The sequence below is a fragment of the Falco naumanni genome, chromosome Z (genome assembly GCF_017639655.2).
Source record: "Falco naumanni isolate bFalNau1 chromosome Z, bFalNau1.pat, whole genome shotgun sequence".
NCBI lineage: Eukaryota > Metazoa > Chordata > Aves > Falconiformes > Falconidae > Falco > Falco naumanni.
Window position 1 is genome coordinate 76,988,032 of NC_054080.1, and position 25,747 is coordinate 77,013,778.

At 39.6% G+C, this 25,747-nt stretch overlaps 1 protein-coding gene across 2 annotated transcripts in view; it reads left to right on the forward strand.

Moving 5' to 3' along the window:
- The window catches only part of KIAA1328 (KIAA1328 ortholog), a 188,001-nt gene that overhangs the window by 15,013 nt on the left and 147,241 nt on the right, over positions 1–25,747 (forward strand). For both annotated transcript variants that reach the window (XM_040579275.1, XM_040579276.1), the window contains one exon: positions 11,467–11,582. In XM_040579275.1, coding sequence (XP_040435209.1) covers positions 11,467–11,582 — 116 coding nt within the window. The remainder of the gene's footprint in view (positions 1–11,466; positions 11,583–25,747) is intronic.

Sequence of the window (25,747 nt, forward strand, 5' to 3'; positions counted from 1 at the left end):
ATTTTTCCTCCCCCCACCCCTTGTCTTGCCTGTTTCAGGTGCCATTCTTTTCTTGTGTTGTAGTTTAACCCTAGCTAGTAACTAAGTACCACACAGAATTTAAAACCTGTGTTTTTTGAGAATTATCACCAAAATATTTTTATCTTTCCTAGCTAGTTGGCAGACTAATGTCAGGTGAATGTTCCTTAAAAGGTAAATGTTTCCAACAGGTATAGGACTGATCAGTGAAATTTCCAGTGGCTGTGTGTCTGCTGTTTGTTTATTTTGTCTTCTGTCTTTAACTTGCTCAGCCACGGTTCTTAATGCATTCATATTTCTCTTGGAAACACTCAATTTTCTAACATTTTAAAAAATTGAACACAGTATTTTAAAGTTGCTTTTTCAGCTTTTCTTTTCTTGTAAGTGCCTTCAATCAAGAAGAGTTCTTCTGAGTTTTGTCCCTAGGAGTGTTATCATGGCTCTTTCTTGTGCATGCCGTTTTTTCATCAGACAAATAAAACTTGGAAGTTCTGTTGACCTGTGCAGTGCTCAAGAAGTTCCATCTGGAGAGCATCAGTCCTGCTTACTCAGTAGAGTGAGTCAGTGTCATCAGGAAACTTGTTGATCAGTTCCTTCTTCAGATCAGTCAGAACTATTGGTATCAGCAGTGGACTAGGAGCACAACATAATAATTGGAACTGGTGATTTGGGAATTAATTTTAACACGAAGGCTGATGTTCTAGGAGGGTTTTTTATCCATATATCTGCATTATGAATTTTTCTTTTCCTACGGAGACTCCTGTAAAAAAAAATTAAAATCTTTATTTGGATGCATCTAGAATTAATTACATAATCTTTGAAATGTTTAATTTTAAAAAAATCTTGAACAAAGATGGTGTGTATCCTATTATACAAGACAGGTGAATGTAAATTGTATGCAAGAAAATGTTGCAGACACTGAGCAGCAGGAATACTTCCACTGACTTGTCGTCTGTGCTCTCAGCTGTCAGTCCTCTACTTGTTTCAGGAAACAATGATAACAGAGCTGAACACCAGCGTGTTGCCCAGCAGATCAGCTGTGCCCTTTGTAGTTGTGGTGCGTCCATTCTCTCACTGCTCTTCTTTGACCACCAGTGGATGAAAAGCATGTGAAAATCCTTTTGAGAAGCATTATAAGCCTTGTAATGTTTCTGTATGGCATCAGCGAAGTCCTTCCTAGTTCTGCTGAAAAGCATCTGTTCTTTACTGCCAGACGGCAGTGAAATAAGTATATAAAAAAAATCTCACTGATCTATATATAGGATGTGACATAAATCCAGCATAATCTGATGACATTCTTGTATTCCTTTTCTCTAACTTCCTTTTGCCACCTCCTGTGACTAACTGTCTTCTATATCTTGCCTGCCCTTTATGGGCTGTCTCCTGCCGCGATTGAGAAACGGAGACCTGGTCAGGTGGAATCAGATCTACTTTATTGTTCTTAACAAGCTTCTTTTATAAGGCTGCATACATAGTCTAAGATAATCGTGCACAAAGCTCATTGGTTACATATTGCAAAAGCTAAGTTCCTTATTTGCTGTTCCTCTTCACTCTGCTTACTTCGTTTCTTAGGGTTACAAGTTCTGCTTCGGTACTTTTCCACTGTATGCCTCAGTCTCATGCTTGCTGACAGTATCGGTTATAACCGGATCTACATCCTGTTATTGTATAACCACAGGCCCCAAGGTCGCAGTGCCCTTGTGGCCTAAACCTCCACTAGTCGTATTGCATTATGTTCTTTCTCCTGTGGTCCGTTCTTCATGAGTTCCCACAGACCCCCTTCAATTAGGTGAGTTTCACTGGAGGTCCTTTCAGGACTAAACAAATCATTCCCTTCATTTCCCCCTTCTTGTTGCACCATAAGAACTCGTTTCACAGAGTTAGCTATCAGCTTCTGTAAGCATTGCATAACACACGGCAAAAGCAAAATTAACAACAACACTATTATTATTACCACAGCTATTTTTTCCAAAATTGTAATCCACCATCCAGACAAACCTAATGAAGATAGCTAATCTGTAAAAGGATCACTACTTTCTCGAAGTTTTTTCATATTATTTCTTAAAATGGAAAGCTGTTTGTGTATTGATTGAGAGTGATCAGAAAGGTTCATACAACACATCCCTTCAAACTCTTTACATCCGTGCCCTTGTGCTAAAAGTAGAAAATCGATTGCGGCACGATTTTGTAACAGGGCATGTCTTATTCCTTGGACGTCACTGGCTAATTCAGACAAAATATTTGTCGTTATATTAACCTGTTTTCCGGTCCAACATGCTAATTTCCTTAGTTGTGTCAGTGCTTGTGCTGTAGCTATCCCGGGGGCAAATATGCTAGCTAAAATAACTTCAGGAGGGTGCCAGAGTTCTACATTATCCTTACAATCACTGCCTAGTTCTACAAGAGCTCTTTTTCTGCGGTGAGAACTTGAAGTACGGTTGGCTTGAAAGATGTTAGTAATACTTGGCGTAAACAGTGTTAAACGGCCAACATAACAAGGCCCTCCCTTAGCACTTCGAGGAATTCCTTGCCAAGCTCGATCACCACAAATTAAAAACATTCCCTCTGGCAGCCGCCCTGCGTTGGACGTGACCGCTGTAAGGCTAACATTCCTTTGACAATATGCTGTCACGTTGTACGGCCTATATGACGTGACATCAACGGGATCATCTTGACTAGTATGAGAATTAAACCAAAAACATAGATCTGAGGGGGCAGAGCCTAAGAGGTTAAACTCCTGTATTTCCCTAGTTGTGGTACACAGAGAGCTATTGCATGACATAAAGGGGGAAGAAGCGTTAAAGGTAATATTATTTCTGTCACAACACGGAGGTGTCCTACCAAGGAGCCGGACACCACATGTGACAACAGAAGGGTCAAGGGTTATAGTAGAGTTGTTCATCAGGCTCATGTTAATAGGGATTCCTAATAAACATGTTCTAAAAGGGTCAGAAGGAGTAGCCATTGAGAGACAAAGGCTACTCTGATTGATTTTCTCTGCCCAAGTGACCCATAGGTTTCTTCTATCCTCTATGTGCTTGAGGGTTTCCCAAGCTTTTGTGCTGCTAACGAGGATGGAGGTAATGATACCTGTCAAGAGGCACATCATGCTAGAGCTACTCTTAATCATTTTCATTTTTTCCTTTTATAGGATCAGTTCTATCGCTTGGTTTTCCTTTTCCAGGCGAACCACTTTTCACACTTTTGCTTTGTACGTTCCCAGTCTTCTCTCGAGACTAGCCAAATAGCAGGTACTAAATTAGTTTTACTACATTCTAAACCACAAATTTGTATGATTTTAGCCCTCTCAATAACCACTCTTTGCCAGTCAGCGCGATAATCAAAAAGGCGGCTATTTCCTAAGGGTTCATGCCCTGTTATAAGTAACAGTCTCACTGTATCAAATTCTTTCTTTAAGCAAAGATTACACCAACGCCCAGAATGAGTTAAGCGGCACCACCACTCCTTGCTACAAGTATAACATACACATAACACCCAAGGGTCACAGTGTCCGCACAAGTTGCAAAGAACTTTCCCAGAGAGTACTTCGTGGCACTCACGCATATAGCGACTATTCATTTATAATATTCGAGTCTTCAGGTTCTGCTCCTTTTGTGAGAGGTTCTTCTAAGCATTGTTCAGAATCTTCAGACGAAACTTGTGGTAAGGGTTCACGGAATGGTCACACGTTCTTTGCTGGGATCCATCGGGGACCTCTCTCTGTGGAAACACAAGCATAGCCTCTGCCCCACGTGACAAGGGGATAAGGCCCCATTATCTTACCCGTTTCTGGATCACGGACCAGTACAGGAGCTTTAACTCGCATCTCGAGTGAAGCATTTGTGTTAAAATGTCAGATTATTGGAGGATTGCTGTCTAATAAAGAACAATTCAAAAAGTTAAAAACATATAAGGCTTTCTGTAATCGTTCTTCAGGAGTAGCAACTCCTATTCCCCCTTTTTGTTGTTGTAGTAAACGTTTTAATGATTGATGGGAGCGTTCAATTAAAGATTGGCCTGTAGGAGAATGAGGGATGCCAGTAGTGTGAGTTACACCCCAAGAGTCAAAAAATGTTTGTATTGTTTTAGAGACATAAGCGGGACCATTGTCTGTTTTGATTTGTACTGGGATACCCAATGTAGCAAAAGCACGCATAAGATGCTTACGGACATCACGTGCTTTTTCTCCTGTATGACAAGAAGCAAATAAAGCACCTGAAAAGGTGTCAATGGAAGAGTGGATATATTTCAAATTACCAAACTCTGAATAGTGGGTAACATCGGTTTGCCATAACTGTAAACTTTGTAGTCCTCGAGGGTTGACTCCGCCCGCAATAGACGGAAAAGAATATCTTTGGCAGTCAGGGCATGTAGCGATAATGTTAGATGCTTGCTGGGAGGTAAGGCCAAACTGTCTTTTAAGGCCTCCAGCATTTTGGTGGAAAAAAGAATGGCTGAGTCTAGCTTGAGCTACACGATCTGGTAACACTTGTACTGGTAATGTCAAAAAATCAGCTCGGCGATTGCCTTCTGCAATGAAGCCAGGTAGGGAAGTGTGCGATCTGACATGCATAACAAAATAGGGATAAGGTCGAGAGTCTAGGAGAAAAACGAGTTCTTGTAATAAAGCAAATAAGTCAGAGTGTAAAATGTCACGTAGCACAGATGCTTCAGCTCGCTCAACTATTCCAGCAACATAAGCTGAATCAGTGATAATGTTAACTGGCGTTGACCATTTTCGAAAGACTCGAACTATCGCAGCTAGTTCCACTATCTGAGGGGAGCCAGGGACTGTTTCTATGTCTGAATCCCAACGTTTACGTTGGTCGTCCCACCATACTATGACTGACTTGTGCGATTTTCCAGATCCATCTGTAAATACAGTAAGGGCTTGCAATGGTTGATCACTTCGTTTCGGTTTAGAAGTTATACAAAAATTAGCATTGAGCAGTTTATGTGAAGGTGGGTGGGATGTAAGCTGGCCCATATAACCTGCTAATGCTAACATAAAAATGTCTGATTGTTGATAAAGCCATTGCAAATATATGGCTGTCACAGGTAAACAAATGTAAGCAAAGTCAGTTCCTGATAACATCAACAATCGTTGTCTGGCCTTAATTATCAGGTGAGCAAACATCTCATATTGTGTCAAAATAGTTTTTGTGGACTGGTTAGATAAAAAGACCCACTCAATAATCAACAATGGGTCTGATTTTTGTGAATCCCATTGAAATATTAACGCATAGGGTTGTCGAGCCGGGTTTAAAACAATTAAAGAAAAAGCGAGATTGGGATCACACCGGTGTGCTTGTCTAGAAGCGATGGCTGTAGCAACTTTCTGTAACGAGGCAACAGCTTCAGGGTTAAGACGGCGTTGAGAACGTAAATTTGTGTCTCCCTTGAGTAACTCAACCAAAGGGCTCAAATCTGTATTAGAAATCCCTAGCAAAGACCGAACCTAATTAATTGTTCCCAACAACTTTTGTGCATCGTGTAAGTTTTTTACATCGGTCTGTATCTGCAAAGGTTGAGGAACTATGGTTTGGGCTCTTATGCGCCAGCCCAGATATTTCCACGGGGGTGTTTTTTGAATTTTTTCTGGCGCAATACAGAGGCCTGCCGAATTAACGGCCGCCGTGACAAGGGCTACAGCTTTCTCCATGACCATGTGATGTTGTGCAGCCACTAAGATATCATCCATATAGTGATACAATAAGACATCAGACATTGTGATCCGGACAGGACTAAGTACTTTGGCTACATACCATTGACATATTGTTGGGCTATTTTTCATCCCTTGTGGCAACACAACCCACTGATATCTTTGCAATGGAGCTTGCATATTGACGCTGGGAACTGAAAAAGTGAATTTAGGAGCATCATCTGGATGCAAGGGGATATTAAAAAAGCAATCTTTGAGATCAATAACAGTTAAATGCCAATCTCGGGGAATCATTGTAGGAGACGGGAGCCCAGGTTGCAAGGCCCCCATAGTTTCCATGGCGTCATTGATTTTTCTAAGGTCATGGAGCAAGCGCCACTTGCCAGTTTGTTTCTTGATGACAAAAACAGGAGAATTCCATGGGCTGGTAGAAGGCACAATGTGTCCTTTTTCGAGCTGTTCTGTGACCAGCTCCTGAAGGGCGCGAAGCTTTTCTAAAGGCAGGGGCCATTGATCTACCCAAATAGGAGCATCAGTTTTCCAGGTTAATTTTAGGGTGTCGCGCATTTCAATGGCCCCACCTAAAAATGGGTACGAATTGTCATCCCCCACTGTGATAACACGTCTCGTCCCCATAAAACCATGGGAACAGGTAACACAAAAGGTTTGACAGAAGCAGTGCGCCCTTCTGGGCCCTGAATTTGGATCAGCTCCAGGCTCTGGAGGCTTTTACCAGTTCCGCCAATCCCAGCTAATGCTTGTGGAGTATTGGTTAGCGGCCATAGTGGCGGCCATTTAGCATGAGATATTACTGTAACATCGGCCCCAGTGTCAATAATCCCATTCAAAACTACCTTTTGTTCCCCTCGAATAAGGGTACATTGGCACATAGGTCGTTTTTGAGAAAGAGACTGTACCCATAAAATTTGTGGGTCCCCAGTCGAACCAAACCCACCCCTCCTTTGTTGGAGCTGGTCCAAATTTAAACAATTTTTGCTTGTGGGTATAAGGATCAGTTGTGCTATACGGCTGCCTTCCGGCACCGTGCAGGGAGGAAACGGGGTCCATGCCATGATTTTAATGTTTTCGGTACTATCAGAGTCAATAACGCCTGGTAATACAAAAAGGCCAGATAATGTCGTAGAAGACCTCCCTATCAATAAGGCCTGTGTTTTTGGGGGTAAGGGTCCCGAAACATCTGTTGACAATAAGTGAACCGAGGAGTCAAGTAACGTTACTGTGTGGGCGGTTGCCAGGTCCAATCCTGCGCTGCCGGTTGTTGCTGGGCGAAGACTTGAGGCACTGCTGCTGCTCCTCTTTGGGAATTGTTGAAAGGTGACGGCGTTATTTGTGTCTGTGCGCGTCGTTGCCCCGCGCTCCGAGATCGGTTTCCCTGGATTGGTTGTCCCTGCAAGTCATACTTAGACCGACATTGATTAGCATAATGACGACCCTTTTTACACCTAGGACAAATTCCTGGGACTCGGGGCTTAGCGCTAGCATTAGTAGCTAGACAATTTTTCTTCAGGTGACCAGGTTTGCCGCAGCCATAGCAGTTCCCTGGCCCCATCGGGCCGCGCATGGCTGCAAAAGCAGCAGCCATGGCTTCAAATTTATGATCTACAGTACCGATTCTGTTATATGCCTCGATCATTTCGACTAAAGTAGGGTTTTGATTCGGGAGAGATTTTAAAAGCTTTCTGCAATCTGCATTAGCGTTTTCAACAGCCAATTTTAACAACAAAATTTCCTGTGTTTCCGTATTATCTATTTGACGTTCCAAAGCCTGTTTTAACCTATCAATAAATTGCATATAGGGTTCTCGAGGTTCTTGTGTGATAGTGGTAAAAGCCTTCTGCGGTTTTTGAGAGTCAGGGACTTTAAAAAAGGCCTTTTTTGCCTCCTCACGGGTCGCCTCAAGAGCTTCTCGTGGGATTCGGGCTTGATCTACCGGGTTAGTATGACGACCCGTGCCTGTAAGGTGCTCCAAGGTCAATGCAGCAATTGCGTTGTTGTTATGACCCACATAAGTTAAAAGGAGCGCTTGGAGTCCCCCCCTCCAATGGGCCTCCCACAAAGTATACTGAGTCGGTGTTAGGAGCAACTGCGCTAAAGATTTTAAATCATGCGGAGTCATAACATATGTATCAAAGACAGAAGATAACAAACTCGCAAAGTACGGTGAAGAAAGTCCATGTTCCGTAACGGTACGGCGCAGCTCCTTAACTACCGGAAAAGATAGAGCTTCCCACTGGCCCCCTCCGACTCGCCCTCCGCCTCGCTGATAAAGTACAGGAGCCACTATCGTTTTGGCAATCTCCAGTTCCCCCTCCTGTAAAGCTTGACGTCTAATGTTGGCCCACACATCATGTGGGTCGGGGGGGTATAAATCTGGCTCTTGTTCAGGGTCTACGGGTCCCGTGTCAAAGGGATCATCTTCAGGTGGATACTCCGCGGCGCATACTGTCAGTGGTGCCGAGGGCTTTGTTCCCTCCGGTAACGGAGGGGACACCGGGGGGGGGGTCTTCCTCTTTGTCTGAGTCTTTTCTATGACTGTTTTCCTGGGCTTTTAAAACCTCAAAAATGCTTCTCCACCACGGGAGCATACGCTGTGCTTCAACATTCCCCGTAGTCGCCGCATCCCATAACTTCACTCCCACATTATCCCAAAGGTCTCGTGTAAAAATAGTGGATGAGGTTACAGCAGGTAATTTAACTTGAACCCACTTAAGAATTGTCTTAAGATCATGCCCAGAGATGTTCTTCCCATGTTTTTTAAGAAGAGCCTTCATAAGCTCATATACGTCTCTCTCAGGGGACGACGCTTGATTCCCCATGTTTCCCACAGCTCACCTCTCTACTCCGGAGGGATTTCAGACCGGTCGTTCCTGCTTCCTTTCAGCAGATCATTCAAAGTTCTGTGAGAGTCGCGGCAGGCCGCTCAGCTAGGCGGTTCGTCGACCTATCACGTCGGGGTCACCAATTTGCCGCGATTGAGAAACGGAGACCTGGTCAGGTGGAATCAGATCTACTTTATTGTTCTTAACAAGCTTCTTTTATAAGGCTGCATACATAGTCTAAGATAATCGTGCACAAAGCTCATTGGTTACATATTGCAAAAGCTAAGTTCCTTATTTGCTGTTCCTCTTCACTCTGCTTACTTCGTTTCTTAGGGTTACAAGTTCTGCTTCGGTACTTTTCCACTGTATGCCTCAGTCTCATGCTTGCTGACAGTATTGGTTATAACCGGATCTACATCCTGTTATTGTATAACCACAGGCCCCAAGGTCGCAGTGCCCTTGTGGCCTAAACCTCCACTAGTCGTATTGCATTATGTTCTTTCTCCTGTGGTCCGTTCTTCATGAGTTCCCACAGACCCCCTTCAATTAGGTGAGTTTCACTGGAGGTCCTTTCAGGACTAAACAAATCATTCCCTTCAGTCTCCTGCTTTGTGATACATAAACACATACTGCCACGTTTCTTCTAAGATCACTTACTGTTCTCAGTCATTTGCTGCGTAAGATATGTGGCACAATGTATTCATATGTCTGGGAGTATGACAGCTTGCTGTGATCTGTGTTAAATACAAACACAGCACTTGAATGTGATGCAGACTGATACAAGCAGCAAATCACGGAATATAGATGGGTAAAACCTGCTAGTTTAGTCTAATTTCTCTAGTGTTCTGTTCTTTCTTGCCTTATTTTCTTATACTGTTGTTTAACACTTAGGTGCCAGCATGGCCCAGTGTCCCAAACCTTTTTCTAATGCAGCATCACTGCTGCAGTTAGTAAGCAAGCTTCCTTATATAGTGCCTTGGAGATGACACTTGTCCTCCCTTTCTGTTCTGATCTCCTCTCCACCTCTGCCCCTTCCCCCCACCGCCTTATTTCCATCTGTCGTCTACATGGTCACTGCGGTTTTGATAGTCTTTTTTTAAATTGGTGGGGTTTAGTCTCTGTTCCATACCGTGTCTTTTTTTTTTTTTCCCCCCTTCCCCTAAGGCATAGAAAGCATGCTTGCGTCTTTCACGGGTTATGTGAAGGGAGGTCATACATGCTGTGGTCACTTGATTGCTCTAGGTTTGGAAAATACAAACTAGTTGTGGTTAGATGCCAAAGCCTGGTCTGCAGCCTGTGGCATGTGTACCCTCATTGTAACTGTATCAGGGAGCAAGGACAGTAGTTTTCAAAAGTTTGTTGCCTGCTTAGCTAAGGAGTACATAGGTGTTGGGATGGATACAGGGTTCATACAGCTGGTTCTTTTTTCATTGTTTGTTTTCTGATGTGTGCACACCCTGTTTGACAGTCTTTGGGTGGAAGGAAAAGGGTCTAGGAATGAGCTGATGAACACTGCCAGGGACAGGATTGTAAATCAGTGTGTTCCAAGCTTTCAAACCATACTCATTTACAGAATTTGATTGTCTGCTATATATTATTTTTCTCCCTCCAGATTTGTGGGGAAAAGGTGTGAGTTTTGGTATTATTAATTATTTCCAACTTCACATTGTCTGCTTGAGCTGTTGTGGGAAGGATGGTGGGTTGTTCTTAAGAGCTGGGGCTGGGGAATAATGCCTGTCTGCAGTTCACCCCAGGGGGGTGACCCTTTACGGCTTTTCCACTGGAATACCCAAACAAATCTGTGCCCTTTTAAGGGAAACATCATGATGTCAAATGGATGGCTTAGTCCCTAAACAGAGTTCTCTGTTAAGAATGCCCATGAGTCTGATGGAACAAGTGCAAGGCTTAATCTAATGCCTATATATATATATATGTGTAGACATTATATTTTCCCATGCTTTCCTTTTCCTGTAGGGGTGCCCCACTTAGAAAACTTCAGTTTTAACTTCCTTTAAAAGTTGTACTGCTTTGGTCTCCTGTCACCTGTGTTGTGATAGCTGTTTCATCACCATAAAAGACTGAACTTTAAAAGCCTTCAGCAACAGAAATTGCCTAAGTGCAGAGCAATAATATTTATTAGTCTAAGCTCATTACTAATATTTTTATAGATTTTATAGGACCATGATTTCTGAGCCGTGTTTTTTAACGTAGTTAGAGGATCATCTGTGCATAATGGTCGTCTTGCTTACGTGATACCAGAATAATTGTTTTTACAGCCTGCTTTTGAGGTTCACAATAAATGATCATTGTAAGCCTTTCTCACATAGTCATCTTTTAATCTTGATCCAGTTATTTACACTAAGCAGGAAGACACAAGGTGCCATGGCCTAGACAGAAAGGAAAATTTGCTCCTGCAGCTTGATAATTTAAAATCCCCAGAAGAGGACAAACTGTTTGATTTGGAGAAAACAAGAAAAATGTTTCCTTTCCTGAACTTACATTTGACCTGTAAATGTGAAAGAAGGATTAGTTTATAGATTCAGAAACAGAAAAGTTTTCCAATTTCCTTCCTGTCTCAGCAGCTAAGCTCTCCCATTTGAGTTTTCTGTCTGTGTGCCCTAGGCTTTTAAGGATCCCAGTGTGTCTTCATTATGGCTGTAGGGAATCAGGTTGCACAAACTAATTGTGGGTTCAGATCCTTGCTTTGTTGTTCCATGTTGGCCATTAATGTGCATGTACTACACTAAGACTGGTGTCTTTGAAAAAAGAATGTATTGCATAAAGTCATATGCATCCTGCAATGTAATATAATAAAATAAACATTATGAGGAACTAACCTGTTTAAGGGTAGAGAGGGTGATATCCATTTACCTGGAAAGTGGAGGAGCTGGAAGTCAGGCACTGTGCTTATACGCATATATTTTATTTCTCTCAAATTCTTTTCAGGGTAAGTGAAGAAAAAGAGGTGACAGAAGAACGGCTGAAAGCTGAGCAGGAGTCATTTGAGAAGAAGATCAGACAGCTAGAGGAACAGAATGAACTTATCATCAAGGAAAGGGAAGATATCCTTTAAAAATATGTGCAGGGGCTCACTGAAATTAAAAGCGAACTACAGAGAAATAATTGTTCTAATTTATGGCAGAGAATAAATCTGCATGTGCTGCCATTCAAAAGCAATCAGAGATATGACTTGTCAGCATGTGACACTGGTTCATTTGAGCTTAAAACTGCCATCCAGCTGTTCCTATGATGTTGTTTTGCTATGAAATACATATTTGTCAACTAAAGATGACAATAAGGAATTTATGCTTTAAAATATGGTTGTAGATTTATTATTTTTTACTATATCCTGTTAGGTTGTAACTGAGACCTAAAATTTGCATGGTATTCCAGTGCTCTCCATGTCCAGAGAAAGACAACTTACACCGAAGGCATATAAACGGTATATATGCACTAGGAGGTTTAGCCAGGTCAGACTTTTTTTGATGTAGCATTTGTTTGGGTTTTTTTTAATGTGTTAGCTGATTCTCTTTTCTTGCAGGCTGTGACTTCCATTTTTGTTAAGCTGCATATACTTAGTCCCAGTCCTGTAATATCACATGCAAATTTAATGTTGCAGGAAATACAATTTTCCTTCGATGTGGTCTGATAGACATTTACAAAATTCTCTTGTTCATTTCTCTTCCAAATCTTTAGTATTGACTCTTCCTTGTTTAACTCTTCAGAAGGTTAATGGTTGACCGTAGTGGGATATGGAAGAAACAGTGCTTCAGCTACAGCAAAAGCCAAAAATACATGATTCCTCAGGAGCTGTATTTCAAGTAGGGAGGATACTAATGCTATTTTAAAAAGCATTGATGAAACCTAGTGTGCAGTACTGTTTTCAGTCCTGAATCATCCATTCCTTAATTCAAATTAAAAATGAAGTTAGTTACAGAAGTTGTGGAGAAGGGCTGCTTAAGATGATGGGGGGCCTAGAGAAGCTGTTTTCTGAGAATGGACTAAGTGTGGTGCATGTAGGCTTCTGAATAGTGACTGGCTGTATAGAAGTAGGTTGAGATGGTGGTGAGGTGAATAGGGGGAGAGACCATGCTGAGACGAAAAGTGACTGTTGAAGGTATAGGTCAGTGTTGGAATAGAAATAAGTGGAGATAAACAGTCCACAAACTTAAAAGTGAAGTTAGAGGAGGGTTCTTGAAAATTCAGGCAACCATATTTCACAGTTTTGCACTGGGAGGCTTAACACAAAAAAGGGTTTTTTGTTTTTTGTTTGGCTGATTTTTTTTTTTTATGATGCAGCTTGGTTGAGGTTTGAAAGGAGTTCAGTGATGTGTTGTCTCTTGTCAGCAGGGGTTTGCTGTTGATAACCCAGAAGATCCTTTGTACCTCAGCAGCATTATATTGATAGAAAGAATTTGGTCTGTTTGTACTAAATAATATACACATCAACAAGTTTAGCTGGCCATGGAACTGAACTGTTCCTGGAAAATATTAAATCAGATCTATGTAAGAGCCATTAGATGTGACTACAACTCTTTTACATTGATTTCACTGAAGTCAGTTTTTTATTGTGTATTCAGTCAGCTCATGAATGTGGGTGGGATGTATGTTCCTGATTAATATTTTTTAATTTATGCACATAAAGCTTTCATTAATTCATCTAAGGTTTATTTGGCTACTGGGAAGTAGGCATGCTTACTTGGGTTTTTTTGTTTCTTTCTGTGTTGGTTTTTTTCCCTTTAGTAGAAATAGATCGCACAAGCACGAATACTTTTTCAGAAGTTTGGTAGACATGGCAGAAGGTTAATGCATGCAATTTTACACTTCATAAAACTATGTAAAACCTAGAAATATAAAACAAGAAATATAAAACAGTATAACTACTGCAATACTTGCCAATCATACATGAATGATTCAAGATCCTCAATGTACCTCTGATCAGTTAATTTTTTTATCTTAAAGCTTGTAGCAGAGACAAGAAATGGTAGAAACGACTTGCCAAAGTCGAATATAGATTCTGGCTATTTTCAAATACAGCAGCTTAAAATCCTTAAAGTTCTTCTGAAATGTACCGAGTTCACTTGCAAATAAGATGCAGGGATAGAATACCATGAGAAAAAAACCCTGAAGCCTAGTAAAATCAGTTTTACTTACCTTTTTTTTTTTCTTTTTCCTCTGCCAAAGCTAATCTAGTCTCCATAATTTTTTTCTAGCTCAGTATTTAAAATATCCTGTAATAATAAATCGGTGCTTCTGATATAACTGCGGCTATTCAGTGAAGTGTAATTTCAGCTAGATAAAGGTTTAATCTGAATAGCATGGGTGATGTGTGGTTTTTTTCAGCAACATGTTTTGTTTCTTGGGGTTTTTTTTGTATTGAGAGTCTTGCAGCAAGATAGTCTCTCCCCCTATTCACCTCACCACCATCTCAACCTACTTCTATACAGCCAGTCACTATTCAGAAGCCTACATGCACCACACTTAGTCCATTCTCAGAAAACAGCTTCTCTAGGCCCCCCATCATCTTAAGCAGCCCTTCTCCACAACTTCTGTAACTAACTTCATTGCTTTGTGTGCTTAAAATCCCTACTTTAAAGACAGATTTTCCTCATTTTGTTGTGTTTAATTTTTTTTTTTTTGAGAAGGTATGTGGACCCGAATTCATTGCTGATGAACTGTGACAAAGGCTTTGGTGGGTAGGGGGATAGGTGGTAAGCAGTGATCTCACTGCAAAACTTCAAGTAACTTACCAGTTTTGAACAAACAGTATCTGTAGGAAGCCTAAGCTTACATTTACTTTGGAACTGGTCAGTGCTGTCTGGGTAGGGAACAACTAAAACTTCATGGAAACTTAAATGTCAATTCTATCCTTCTATTGCAGTTGAAACTTTGAAATTTGGGTATTTCTTACTAGGGCATGCAGTTAATGGAGGACAGCCCTGATGAGCATGCTGTGAATCATAAATAGGCCAGCCTGTTGTTATTGTTGCCAAATTGTAACAGAATGAAGATTAGGCATTTCAAGTAGTCATCTGTCTACTCCTTTTCCCTAAAGCAGTATTGTTAGACTTGTCATGTTATCTTATAATTTGGTCAAAAGTAAATATTTTGGCTTAGATTTTCACACAGCATTCCCGTGTGAAACTAAGTTGTTTTGAAAGAAACTTACCTAAAGTGTTTTAACCACTTCCATGGCCAAAAGAGGATTAGATCTTTACTTTATCTATACTAAACTTTTGTAGCTTTTTTTCTGAAAAGTTCTAGTGCTGCTGTTCTTTGCAGATGTGATATTTAGTGGTGCAAGATACGTGTGCTGTGATGACATCTTTTGCTGTTTTTACTAAAATCTGCCCAATTGGGCTGAACTGAAAAAATCCAGTAACAGGTGCTCTCATTCTTTTGATGTCCTCCACAATGAAAACATCTTATAGCTATGAGGATGATAAGGTGGTGGAAAAAATTAGTCTTCTGAAGGGGAAGATTAAGCAGGAGGTAGAGGGGAAAGCATAAGTGGAGGCTGTACGGGGGAAATGAGAACTGAAACCTGTCTCAGAGGAAAGACTTGGAGGTTGGGCTGGTTGTGGGTGACGTGAGAGAAGCCTGTGACTGATGAGTTCAGAAGCATTTGGGACCAAGTAGTTAGGGTTGAAGAAGAGCCAGGATGGAGGCAGGTGGCCTAGGATCAGTTATGATTGTAAGACAGCTGATGAAAGCAGGGATGTGTCTATTCATTGTATTCTAGCACCTTCCAAAGATTGAAACAGAATTTGGGACTAACCTGATGTGAGAAGGCTCACCATTTGTAACCTACTCCCATGTCTTTCCCAGCATCCACGCTTAGTATTTGTCTTCTTTTTGCTTCTGTGTTCCCAGATCATGTTTGATACATACTGGGTGACTGAACTGTGCTTCTAGTGGCAATCTGAATTCTGGTATTCCCTTTGGAGTGTTTGATTTGCAACTTCAATGTTCTTCCTGTACTTATTTCAGTTGCATTTTCAGAATAAGGGATGAGCAGTTCACACCATGTTATGCTTATAGGCTACTTGCACTGGTCCTTCTTCCACCTCTGATAGGAGCTGTTAAGAGAAAAGCTTCCGGCTTTCCTCTTTTTCCACACCCCCACCCCCCACCCCACCCCCGCCTTGCATATTTTCAAGCACCTATTGTTAATTTTGATCCAAAATATGATTTAGTTTAAGAAACAGGAAGATATCTTTTTTAAGATGCTCCAGTAGTGGCATGATAGATGTTTTAGGAAAAAATGATAATAATGAGATTATTAATAAACAAATACTACTGTTATTCAGAGCCCAAAGAAATTATGTTATAGTCTTTAGCTTTTCTTGTTATCACTGTTAAGGATTTTTTTCATCTAATTTTGCTGGTGTTGCATAAATGAAGAAGCAAAACCAGTCTTAACATTTCTGTGAAGGTTTATTAATTGGGGAAGAGGAAACTTCTTTAAAAAATAAAAAAAGAAGGTTATTGAACTGTAAGCTATGCTGAAATAATAATTTTGGAGTCAAAGAACAGGGAGGTAAAGGGAAGAAGAGATTTAGTTTGTTACAAACTTACTTTTTTTCTTTCTTTGTAAATTTAAACTTACCAGCCCTACTAAACCACTGTTTTGGTTTATATTTAGAATGTACCTGGGTTATTTAAGCTTTTTGTTGGAATTATTTTCTGACTGAACATGATCTGTTGATTTGAATACCTAGCCAAGGTCATGCAACAAATCCCATATGATTTACTTTGGTAGTCTTAAAATTGATCACAGACGCTGTTTACATTATGTCCTTAATATTGTAACTTCGGACTACTTAATTGGTCAATTTTGCATCCAGTTAACATGAATATTAATTTAACTAAAACAGTTCATGTGCTGTTAGTTATTTTTTTTGTCATTCATTGTTAGTGAGACATAGAATATTGATTTGCTGGAAGAATCATGGACTTTTTATAAGCACTATCTAGAGTCTTTAGTTTTGCCGTAGTACTGTTCATTACCTTTGCATATACTCATGAATTAGTGCTATTTACATATTTTGTCCTTTTTCTATCTTTCTGTGTTAATGTAGAATTAGGATTATTTTCCAGAAGAAAAATAGTTGCTGACATGCTTAATGCCAAAGTACAAAAAGATAGAAAAGCAGGTATCAGAATACAGAATTTACTTGTTTGTTCTGTCATGTTTTTCTCTATAATGTTGAATTTGCTTTTCTAAAAATGGGGAGAGAAATAGGCACCTCTTCTATTTCCTTTCATTTCCTGTTTTAATCTGACCCACCAAGTTGTCATCAGAGGTGAAGAAACAAAATAAAAGGTCTTGCATAGGAATCCTTTAGCATTGCACTTCCTTGAAAGTGTGGTCTTCATGTCTAGCTTAACAGATATATATGTGTGTGTACCCTCCTGTGGCTGCTGCTTGCCGCAAAAGGAGAGTTAGTCTGAACTCAAGATGATGACACAAAGTTTCATGAGGAAGTGGTGTATGGGAATTAACAGTATAGTTAAGCATGTGTATATGACAGTTGGATCCCTGCCTTGTTGTCCCTGTTGCCAAAAATAATAAAAGGCAAGAAAATTTCTATATAGAGGAAAACTTGGTGTTTATAGAGGAAACTCATGCCTACTGCTTTTGAAAGTCAGGCTATTTATTTAAAACTCAGTAACAATTTTAGAGTTTAACTTCAGCTAAGTCTGAGGGTGATTTTTTGTTTTGCTATAGTTTCTGTAGTACAGTTCCTGATAGTGTAGTTTCTTACAAGTTATGAACTGAAGGATTGGAATGACCATCATTGTTTTTCTTTTATTTCTCAACTTGGTTCCCTCAGCTTATTGTTTAAAATTTTTGCCTTCCTGTTTTTCATAAGTGAGTGCATATTATGCACCTTTTTGTGTATCGTAATTTGTTTGAAGACATGTGAGGAGAATGAAAAATTAGTATTTTGCTCCTTTCTTCCATTTTATCCAACTCTTTCACTCTTTGAAGGTGTTTCCCTTACTGTTATTATAGGTATCCTAGTAGTAAATGTTTCTAAGCAACCATTATGGTCTATTGAATAAAAGCTGAACTTATTAAAAAGTCCTTGAATATTTATATGCTATTCTGTAACAGCAGTATTGGCTAAATAATGTATGTATTTAAGAACTTCTTAAATCTAGAAGAATCGGTCAAGGACTTTTGGGTAAATAAGATACTTTGAATTTTTCATGAACTTTTAAACTAAAACAAGGTGAAACATGTTGTAATGTTGAGTGTTCAAATGGATCAATGGCTGGAGATTCATTTAAAGCTCAGCTTTCTATGTTTAATCCTAGCCAGTGCTTTTGAGCACATTAGCCACATTGTCCATGTTATGAATCAAGAGGCAGCATCTAAACAGTCAATATCAGCCTCTTGTATATGAGCTAAGTAAGCTTTTTGCCCTAAAACCTCACACTCAGTGGTGCAGGGTTGTCTGTGAGATGGTACTGTCAATACAGAAGTATAACTGTGGGATAAAAGAAGCAGAGTTGCTTTGTAATTTACACTGTGAAGTGTGGGAAGATGTTGTTCCGTGTGTGGCTGACTGCAGAGGAGACTTTCCCACCCGCCAGCTTTGGTGCAGAATTTTGGAGGCCCATTGATGTGAGGGTTGAGGGCTAGCAGCATTCTTGCATCTCCTCTGTTTCCTGATGTTTTTATGCTGTGGTGATCTGTTCCTGGTGCTAGGGACTTGATGTTTCTGAACTGCAGTCTACTGGCTAAAGATCTATGGAGTTCTGCTCTGCCAGGTTGTTGATAGCCACTGGTGGGTATATGCTTCATGGACAGCCTGTCTTCTAGCTCTGGAGGATGAGTGGCACCTTAAATGCAGACAGGGTATTATCTATAGTGTCTGGTATGGATCTCAGAACTGGATGTGATGATGAGTTCCCCCTGCTGAACTTAATGGCAGAATCCTGTCATTAGAAATGCAGCTTCAGCCATGGCAGTATCATGTATAAACATCAGTTACAATAATGAAAAAGACCTGAAGTAGGACAGGTAAGTAGTTCTTTGCAGAGGTTAGGCCAGTGAAAAGAGGGCTGTGTCTCAGATGAAATGCAGTTCTTCGTTTTTTTCAGGCACTTAAACTGACCAGGCTACTTACCTGACTGAATCTGGCCCCAGCTTTTGTGGCTGTTTCTGAACCAGTTGTTTTTGGGTGTGTGAGCTTTCAAAGTGATGTTTTTCGGAGTTAAAATTTCCTTTATGACATTTGGCTCATTCAGAAGCCAAGACTGAGATCTCTTAAAAGGAGGCACAAATGGGAAAATGAGATCATTAATTGTTGAAGCTGGTACTGTAACAAATTGACTAGAACTGTGGATTCAGAGAAATTGATGTACTTTATCCTTCCAAACTAAATGACTTCTCCATCTGCTTCAGCTTCTCAACTATAATGAGGGTGTTGGGCTGATTCTGCTATTGGTTTCTCTGCCTTCCTGAACTATTTTGCAAAGTTTAAACATTTCTTGCATGATTAAATACACTTTCAATAAATCAATCTCATAATAATTGTTGTTCAGGAGAGTTCATTATTCAGTTTAGTCTTTTAAATTACTGTTCTTCTTTAAAGGAGTCTTCTGATGTAATGGCTTCTGCTAAATCCATTTGCCATGCTCTGGCTTGTAATTACTTTAGATTTGAAGAATAAAATGAATGGCTTTATTATTAATCAGTAGCAAATTTGTCTTACTGTTTTTAACCTTAGAGTGGCCTTTGCTCATGGAATAGTTTTAATGGTCTAGATAGAAAACCACTTTATACCTCTCTTTCAACAGAGATTTAGTGAAAGCAATCGGATAGTTTTGTGGTTTTTCTTCCATTGCCCCTGCACCAAATGTTTGTCACAGTGACTGTCATCACAGGTATGTTGCTGTTTTATGCTGTCAGCTGCTGGCCCTCTGAAAGGGTAGTTTTGCAGCCTGCTTTTAGATGGTAAATTTTTCAGTTTGGGGTAGCCTTTATTTTTGCCTTATGCTGTGGAGAGTACATTGCACTTAAACATAGCTTTAATTTAACATTATACTGGACATTGGCCTGTGTATGAACTTTGTCACTGTTCATGCATGATGAAAACTTAAACTCTTTCTTTCCTCCTTTTTATTGTTACAGGATTTCATCATTCTTATTGATGATGCTTTTGTAGTCAGATGAGTTGTAAGTCTGTGCTGTGACTTTTAGTAGTGGAATGCCATCTTGGACTGTAGTTTTACAGCTGCTGAGGCTGGAGAGGTAACTTCCCATGTGGATCTTCTCCACTGGGCATCAGTTCTTTGTCCATAGTGTCTTGCAAGGCTGTTCAAACCCATCCTTGATTTTAAACTGCCAATCAATGCAAACTAATATAAAAGCATTTTCAGCTTTGCTAAACTTCTTAGGATCTAGTGGATGTTACATTAATGTCTCATTTTCAGAAGCTGTTTAGAAAATGAAAGTGGGTTAGTTGTAGAGTTATAGACATTCAATAAATCTCAGCTTTTAATTACTTTAGGGATTCATTCTGTAACAGCACTGAATTGGTTTTGTTTCCTCTTATCAATTGTGATGTTTAATCAAGGCTAAGAATTTTTCGAGTAATGCTGAAGAACTGGAGAAAACATCCAAGGAGCAATGAATAGCGTCCTTGAAGTCTCAGTTCCATGGCTCTCTAGGAGGTGATTAAAAGTGTAAGTGTAAAACTGGGTGGAATTTATCTAGATACAAGAACTTCATAGAAGGCTTCCGTTTGTACCTTATATCCATAATTCTATTGGTATTACATCTCCTTGCTCTAGTTTCAGTAATTGTAGCGTTTCATTTCACATCTACATTTTCATTTCAGATACTGGTGTGTGTATGTTTGCTTAAGTGCATTTTTAATTGTGAAAATGCTAAGTTTTTACTGATGGCAGTGTGGTCATTTTCATTGCAAATATGTCAAAAGTTTTACATAAAGATTAGCCCCTTCTTGGGACAAAAAATACCCCAGGGTTATAGCACAGGGAGTACAGTTGTAGTAATAAAGATTATGTTGCTGATAAGTTCCCCTTAAGGCCCCATGATGGTAATACCCCTATATTTTGTCTTTAAAGAAAACTGCTGAGAGGCAATAATTTTTTTTTGTATGTGTCCCATTTTCATTAATGCATGGTAATTGATGGAGTTGCAGTGACTTGTAACAGTAATGAGTTCTAAACATAAGAATGCACTCCTTTCTAATAAGTGAGCACTGCTGGGGTTTAAAAGCGTACTAAATCAGTTGCTTTAGTATGAATTTATTAGTTTTTTTCAGCATTAGCTTTAATAGTAGTTATTTACATAAGCGTACATCCCATTAGCCGCCATCAGGGCTGGAAAACATGCTGAACTGTTCATATTTTCATATAATTATTGAACATAATGGTTTCATTTGCATTTCTAAACAGTGATGTTTCTGTCAGGCTTGGAAATAGTGTCTTTACGCAGTCCCTATTTCACATCCACTTATTTGACATCGTTAAATTTTATGCTAATGTGCTTCCCTAGAATATCATCAGTAGGACAGATGCTTGCACTTTAATATACAAATCAGAGATGCTTTTCCCTCCCCCCTCCTCTGAACTGCGAAAGAAATGAAAAAGCATATCTGCACTTTTTAGATATAGTTTTATTTCGTTCTAAAGAATCTGTAGGAAATGAAACTTAGCTTTCACCCCTGCTAGTCACTTCCAAATGTTGTAACAGATACCTTTTTTATGAAGGGTGGGAAACTAACCTCTGCATGAAGGAGAAAGTATTCTAAATTTCAAGGTAATGATGTGTTGGAATGAAGATTGTAACCTTGAGTTTGCCTCAGATGTGATGCATGGAGCCTTATACAGCAAGTTGCCTATCTAGGCAGTGGTCCATGGACTGTCTTCCCTGACAGCCGACTTTAGAGAAGGTTCACGAAGGGAGCAGTTTTAGCTGCCACACTCTGTGCTTGTCTGTGAAGTACATTTGGAATTTTACATTGTCAGTTTTTTGGTTTTATGCTTAAAATAGATTTTTTTGTTTTGTAATATTGCAGACAGGCAGAGCTATATGAGCCCTTGCTGACTAGATTGGGGATGATGGTTATTGTATGATCAGTGTTGCTTTGATTCTTTGTATGTACATAAGAGCTTTGATACTTGTACTGAAGTTAACAGTGGAAGGAGAGCATCAAAAACATAAGACAGAGTGCCAGTAATTGCAGTTCTGAATGTGGAAATGACTGAATAAAAATAAATCAACAAATAAAAACAGCACCACCGCTGAAACCACACTGCTTTTCTTCCATTTAGAAATGAAATCACTGTGTTGCATCTTGTTCTGTATGAACTCTATCTTTGGAGGACTTGCTTACAGTTGTAAGTAGTGTGCCAGAGGTAGAGCAAATGAGTGCAACCTGCGGTATACAGTTGGTAAATATCAGAATGTATATAGCATGTTGCTTATGAGCTAGATGTGACCCATGTAAATGAGCATGGATATGCAGTGAATCTTCAGCTTCGTTCTGTGCTTTTACTGATTTACCATATGTGGCATTGAGCAACCCTGCTGTCTCCTCTCGTACTTACCTATTTAAAAATTCAGTGTACTGCTTGCTGGCCTTTCTGTGACATGAAAGGTTAAATGTATGTTTGTTACTTAACTATGGCATTTCATGGACAGCCTTAGCTTTGAGCAATACAAGCATGGTGTAAGTCTGAAAATCTTAAACGAAACCAAAAATGTTAGGGTCAAGCAAAAGACTGAGAGAAGTGTGTCACTCAGATTTGTCATTTTCATTGTGTTTTATACATTAGAAAAAAATGTTAACAAATGCTTCTCTTGAGCCTGTCACAGAAGAAGGTTTAAAGGAGGCACCCAAATAGAAAAGGCAGCTTGGACACGAAAAGGCATATTTTATGCATAAAGGGCCATGTGAACGAACTGGAGATACACTCTGATTGGTTCTGGGCTTATGGTGTCTTTAATTATAGATGATTAACAATTTGCTAGTTGCTTTGCAGACAAGTATAGAGACAAAAATCCCTGCTGGGAAATGCTTGCAGTCTAAGACCTCATTCTGATGGTGTGTGTAGAGCTATATTTTTAAGTCACAAGAAGTAGCTATAGTAAAACAACAACAAAAAATTTGCTTTCATTACCTCAGAGAGAACCATTGGCTTTTTGAACTATTTCTCTTACAGTTTTGAGCTTGCAGTAGTGCATGCAACCAGTTTATAGGAAATTATTTGGAGAAGGTGCTTTTTGGTAAACCTTTTGCTCAGAATTAAAACAGAACACACCAAAGTGGGGTAGCAGTTGGTGAGATGTGCTAATTTCAGCTGTGAAGTACTGGGAAATTTAAAGAGAGCACCTCTGGCATGCAGAGCAGACTGCTGTACTGCAGATATTCTGAGCTGACCTCTTGTCAACTTCTCATTTGAATCCTGAAAAGAAGGCTCTAGGTAATTGGCAAATATCCCTGTTTTAATATGCGGCCATAAAAAGGTAAAGTATGATGATTTTTAACATCAGAAGATTAACATTTCACCTTTAAATAAAATATGATTAACTGGTACAGAATTAAAAGTAATATAACTGAAATATTCAAACTATGACTCTGTGGTGTCAGATTATGCATCGTGTGACAGTTTAAGTACTGAAATGATTTAACAGTGATCCAGCTGAAGGATGTATATCCTAAGTATCGAGAATAAAATGGAATAAAACAATCATGGCTATCAAAACTTTCTCAAACCCTCCTGGATGAAGGAACCAGGAAATAAAAAAGTAGTGTTGTTTACAGGGACTGCATCTTGCGCAGTGCCAGTGCAGGTGCAGCGAGGGAATAGTCGACATGCTGTGACAGCATCGTAAACTATGATTTTAAGCCTGCCAGATGATGATTATGTTTAAATTTAATTGCTGGGCCAAGACTATTGCTTCTGGATTCATTACCTCCAGCAAGGTTCAAATATAATTGACCTAGCAACAAGCTTTGTCTTTCAGCCGTTTGCAGTCAGCTAGGCTTCTTATCCCTGTACAGTTTCATTTCTGGTAGATTGGCACATGTTTTGATACATGAAACCACATATATACCATCTGAACTACTTAGCATTGCTGTCTGGAAATCTGAAAATGCCATTATGGAAGTTTGTCATTTGACTTCTGCTATTTTAAGTCCTTGTTAGTAAAAATTATTTTTTTCCCCCCACCTGGTAGTTCTGTAAACTCAGCTTGGAATCTGACAATAACGTGGCACCTTGCTGTCTTCTGAAGGTCTGTAAATGAAGCTTTTGAGTGTGGTTTGGGTATTTGGTAATCCTCTTGTAGATCTCATAGATGTTGGTTTTAGCAGGTTTAAGCTATTAAACCTGCTAAAAACACATTAAGGTATGACACCTTGAAATTGTTTATGAAGCATCAAGAGGAGGAGCGGAATATGTTCTTATGTTCCAAAATGCAAAAATAAAAGAAATGGTAAATAAAGTGTACTGTGGTTGTAATAATTGGCAGATCTAATCATGTTTTCATTCAGGGAGCAGGATACTGAAGTAAGAGGGTGTTGCTTTCATGTAGCTTCTTCAGAGAGTAGTACTTTAGTAATTGTGTAAAAATGCGAGCAAAGCACCTAACAGCCTTCATAGTAGCTGAACTTTTCCACTGCTCGGATGCTCGTATGGATTTCTTCATATTTTATTATCTTCAGAGGAAACTTTTTGGTTGCTATAAGTATGGTTAGCCACATTGATGAAAGATCCTTAGATGCTTTTAAAGATGTTGCTCATCATCTTAACAGTGTAGAGTAAAACTCAAGTGAGCACAGCTCTTAACGTCCAGCTGTCACTTTAGATAACTGGACAAGTCCTTTGAGGCCTTACTGCTCTGTTTAAATGCAAATAACCATATTTAACTTGTCAATGCTCTTTGCTTTAACCTGCCAATAAATCCACTGAATAAATTTGTCCTATGAATATAAGGAAATTAAAAATCAGAAATATGTTTCTAATTACCTGCAGAGAGAAATTATAGGAGTAAGTAATATAAACTTACCATCAGGACGGAGTTTGACTGTGGAAAGGATTGCATGGTGTTATCTCTGGTAGTGTGAGACTTATTTGGTTACACTGAAAAACCTCTTGGTTTCCCCAGAAAGCCATCTTGGTACACTGCCTTAGGTACATCTGCTGTGATGTCTGGGGATCTGTGCACAGTCTGTGAACCCTAGTTGATTTTAATGAACTGTTTATATTGAACTTGTCTCCTGTTGGCCAGGTTCATATTGTGTATTACACTTCTCTTTCTGGAAAGAGCAACAGGACAGTCCAAAGAATTTAACGACAATATAATTGTATCTTTCTAGCTGAACAGTGAGTGCATCGGAGATTGTTGTGGCTCATCTCCAGGGGACAGATGACCATCAGGAACCTTCTGGCTCTCTCTAACAATCCTCATAACATCTTTCTCTTCATAAAGCTGTAAATATCTGCCTTGGTTCACTTGTTACTTCTCTCCACTGTACCATTTTTTTAAGCATCAGTGTTTTAAAAGGTCCTCTAACATTTGTTCGACATCTTTTAATTTCCGAGCTAGACACAGTCACAGCTGGCTTAAACGTGCTTGTTCTTGTGCCAGCATTTTGCTTAAATAGATCTTCCTTGTATTTAATATTTATGGAGAAGGGATTAGAGCAATAGACATTCTCTGTCTCAAAGGGAGAAGAGAGGACAAGGTGAGAGAAGTTTCTCTTTCACTTGGATGCATGTTGTATGAAGGATAGGAACTGCTTGACTTCTAGATTAGAACAGGCTAGAAATCTTGGTGAAATGGTACAAAGTTGAGAAGAGTTGTATGACTGAAAGGTCAGGAAGCTTAGCAAAGTCAGAACAGTAATGTGTACTAATTGGGATCTGTTTGTTTTTTCTTGCATATGGAAATTGTCTTGATAAAGTTCATCTTTGCAAAGCTACATAGTGAAATTTCTGGTTGGTGCTTTTATATAACTGAGATACCTAAGCAGACAAATTATGTTGTGACTTTAAGTGGGCCTCAACTTCCACCATGGCAAGGTGGCTTGTCAATTCTTCTTGTTAGGATGCCTTTTCAGTCTTGCTTTATTATCAACCAGGGAGGACGTGGGGCACCACTGCAGGTGTTCTTTTGGTACTTGTTCAAGGACATCAAGCTGTTGTGAATGGTTTAAATTAGGAGAGAAAAAGCATC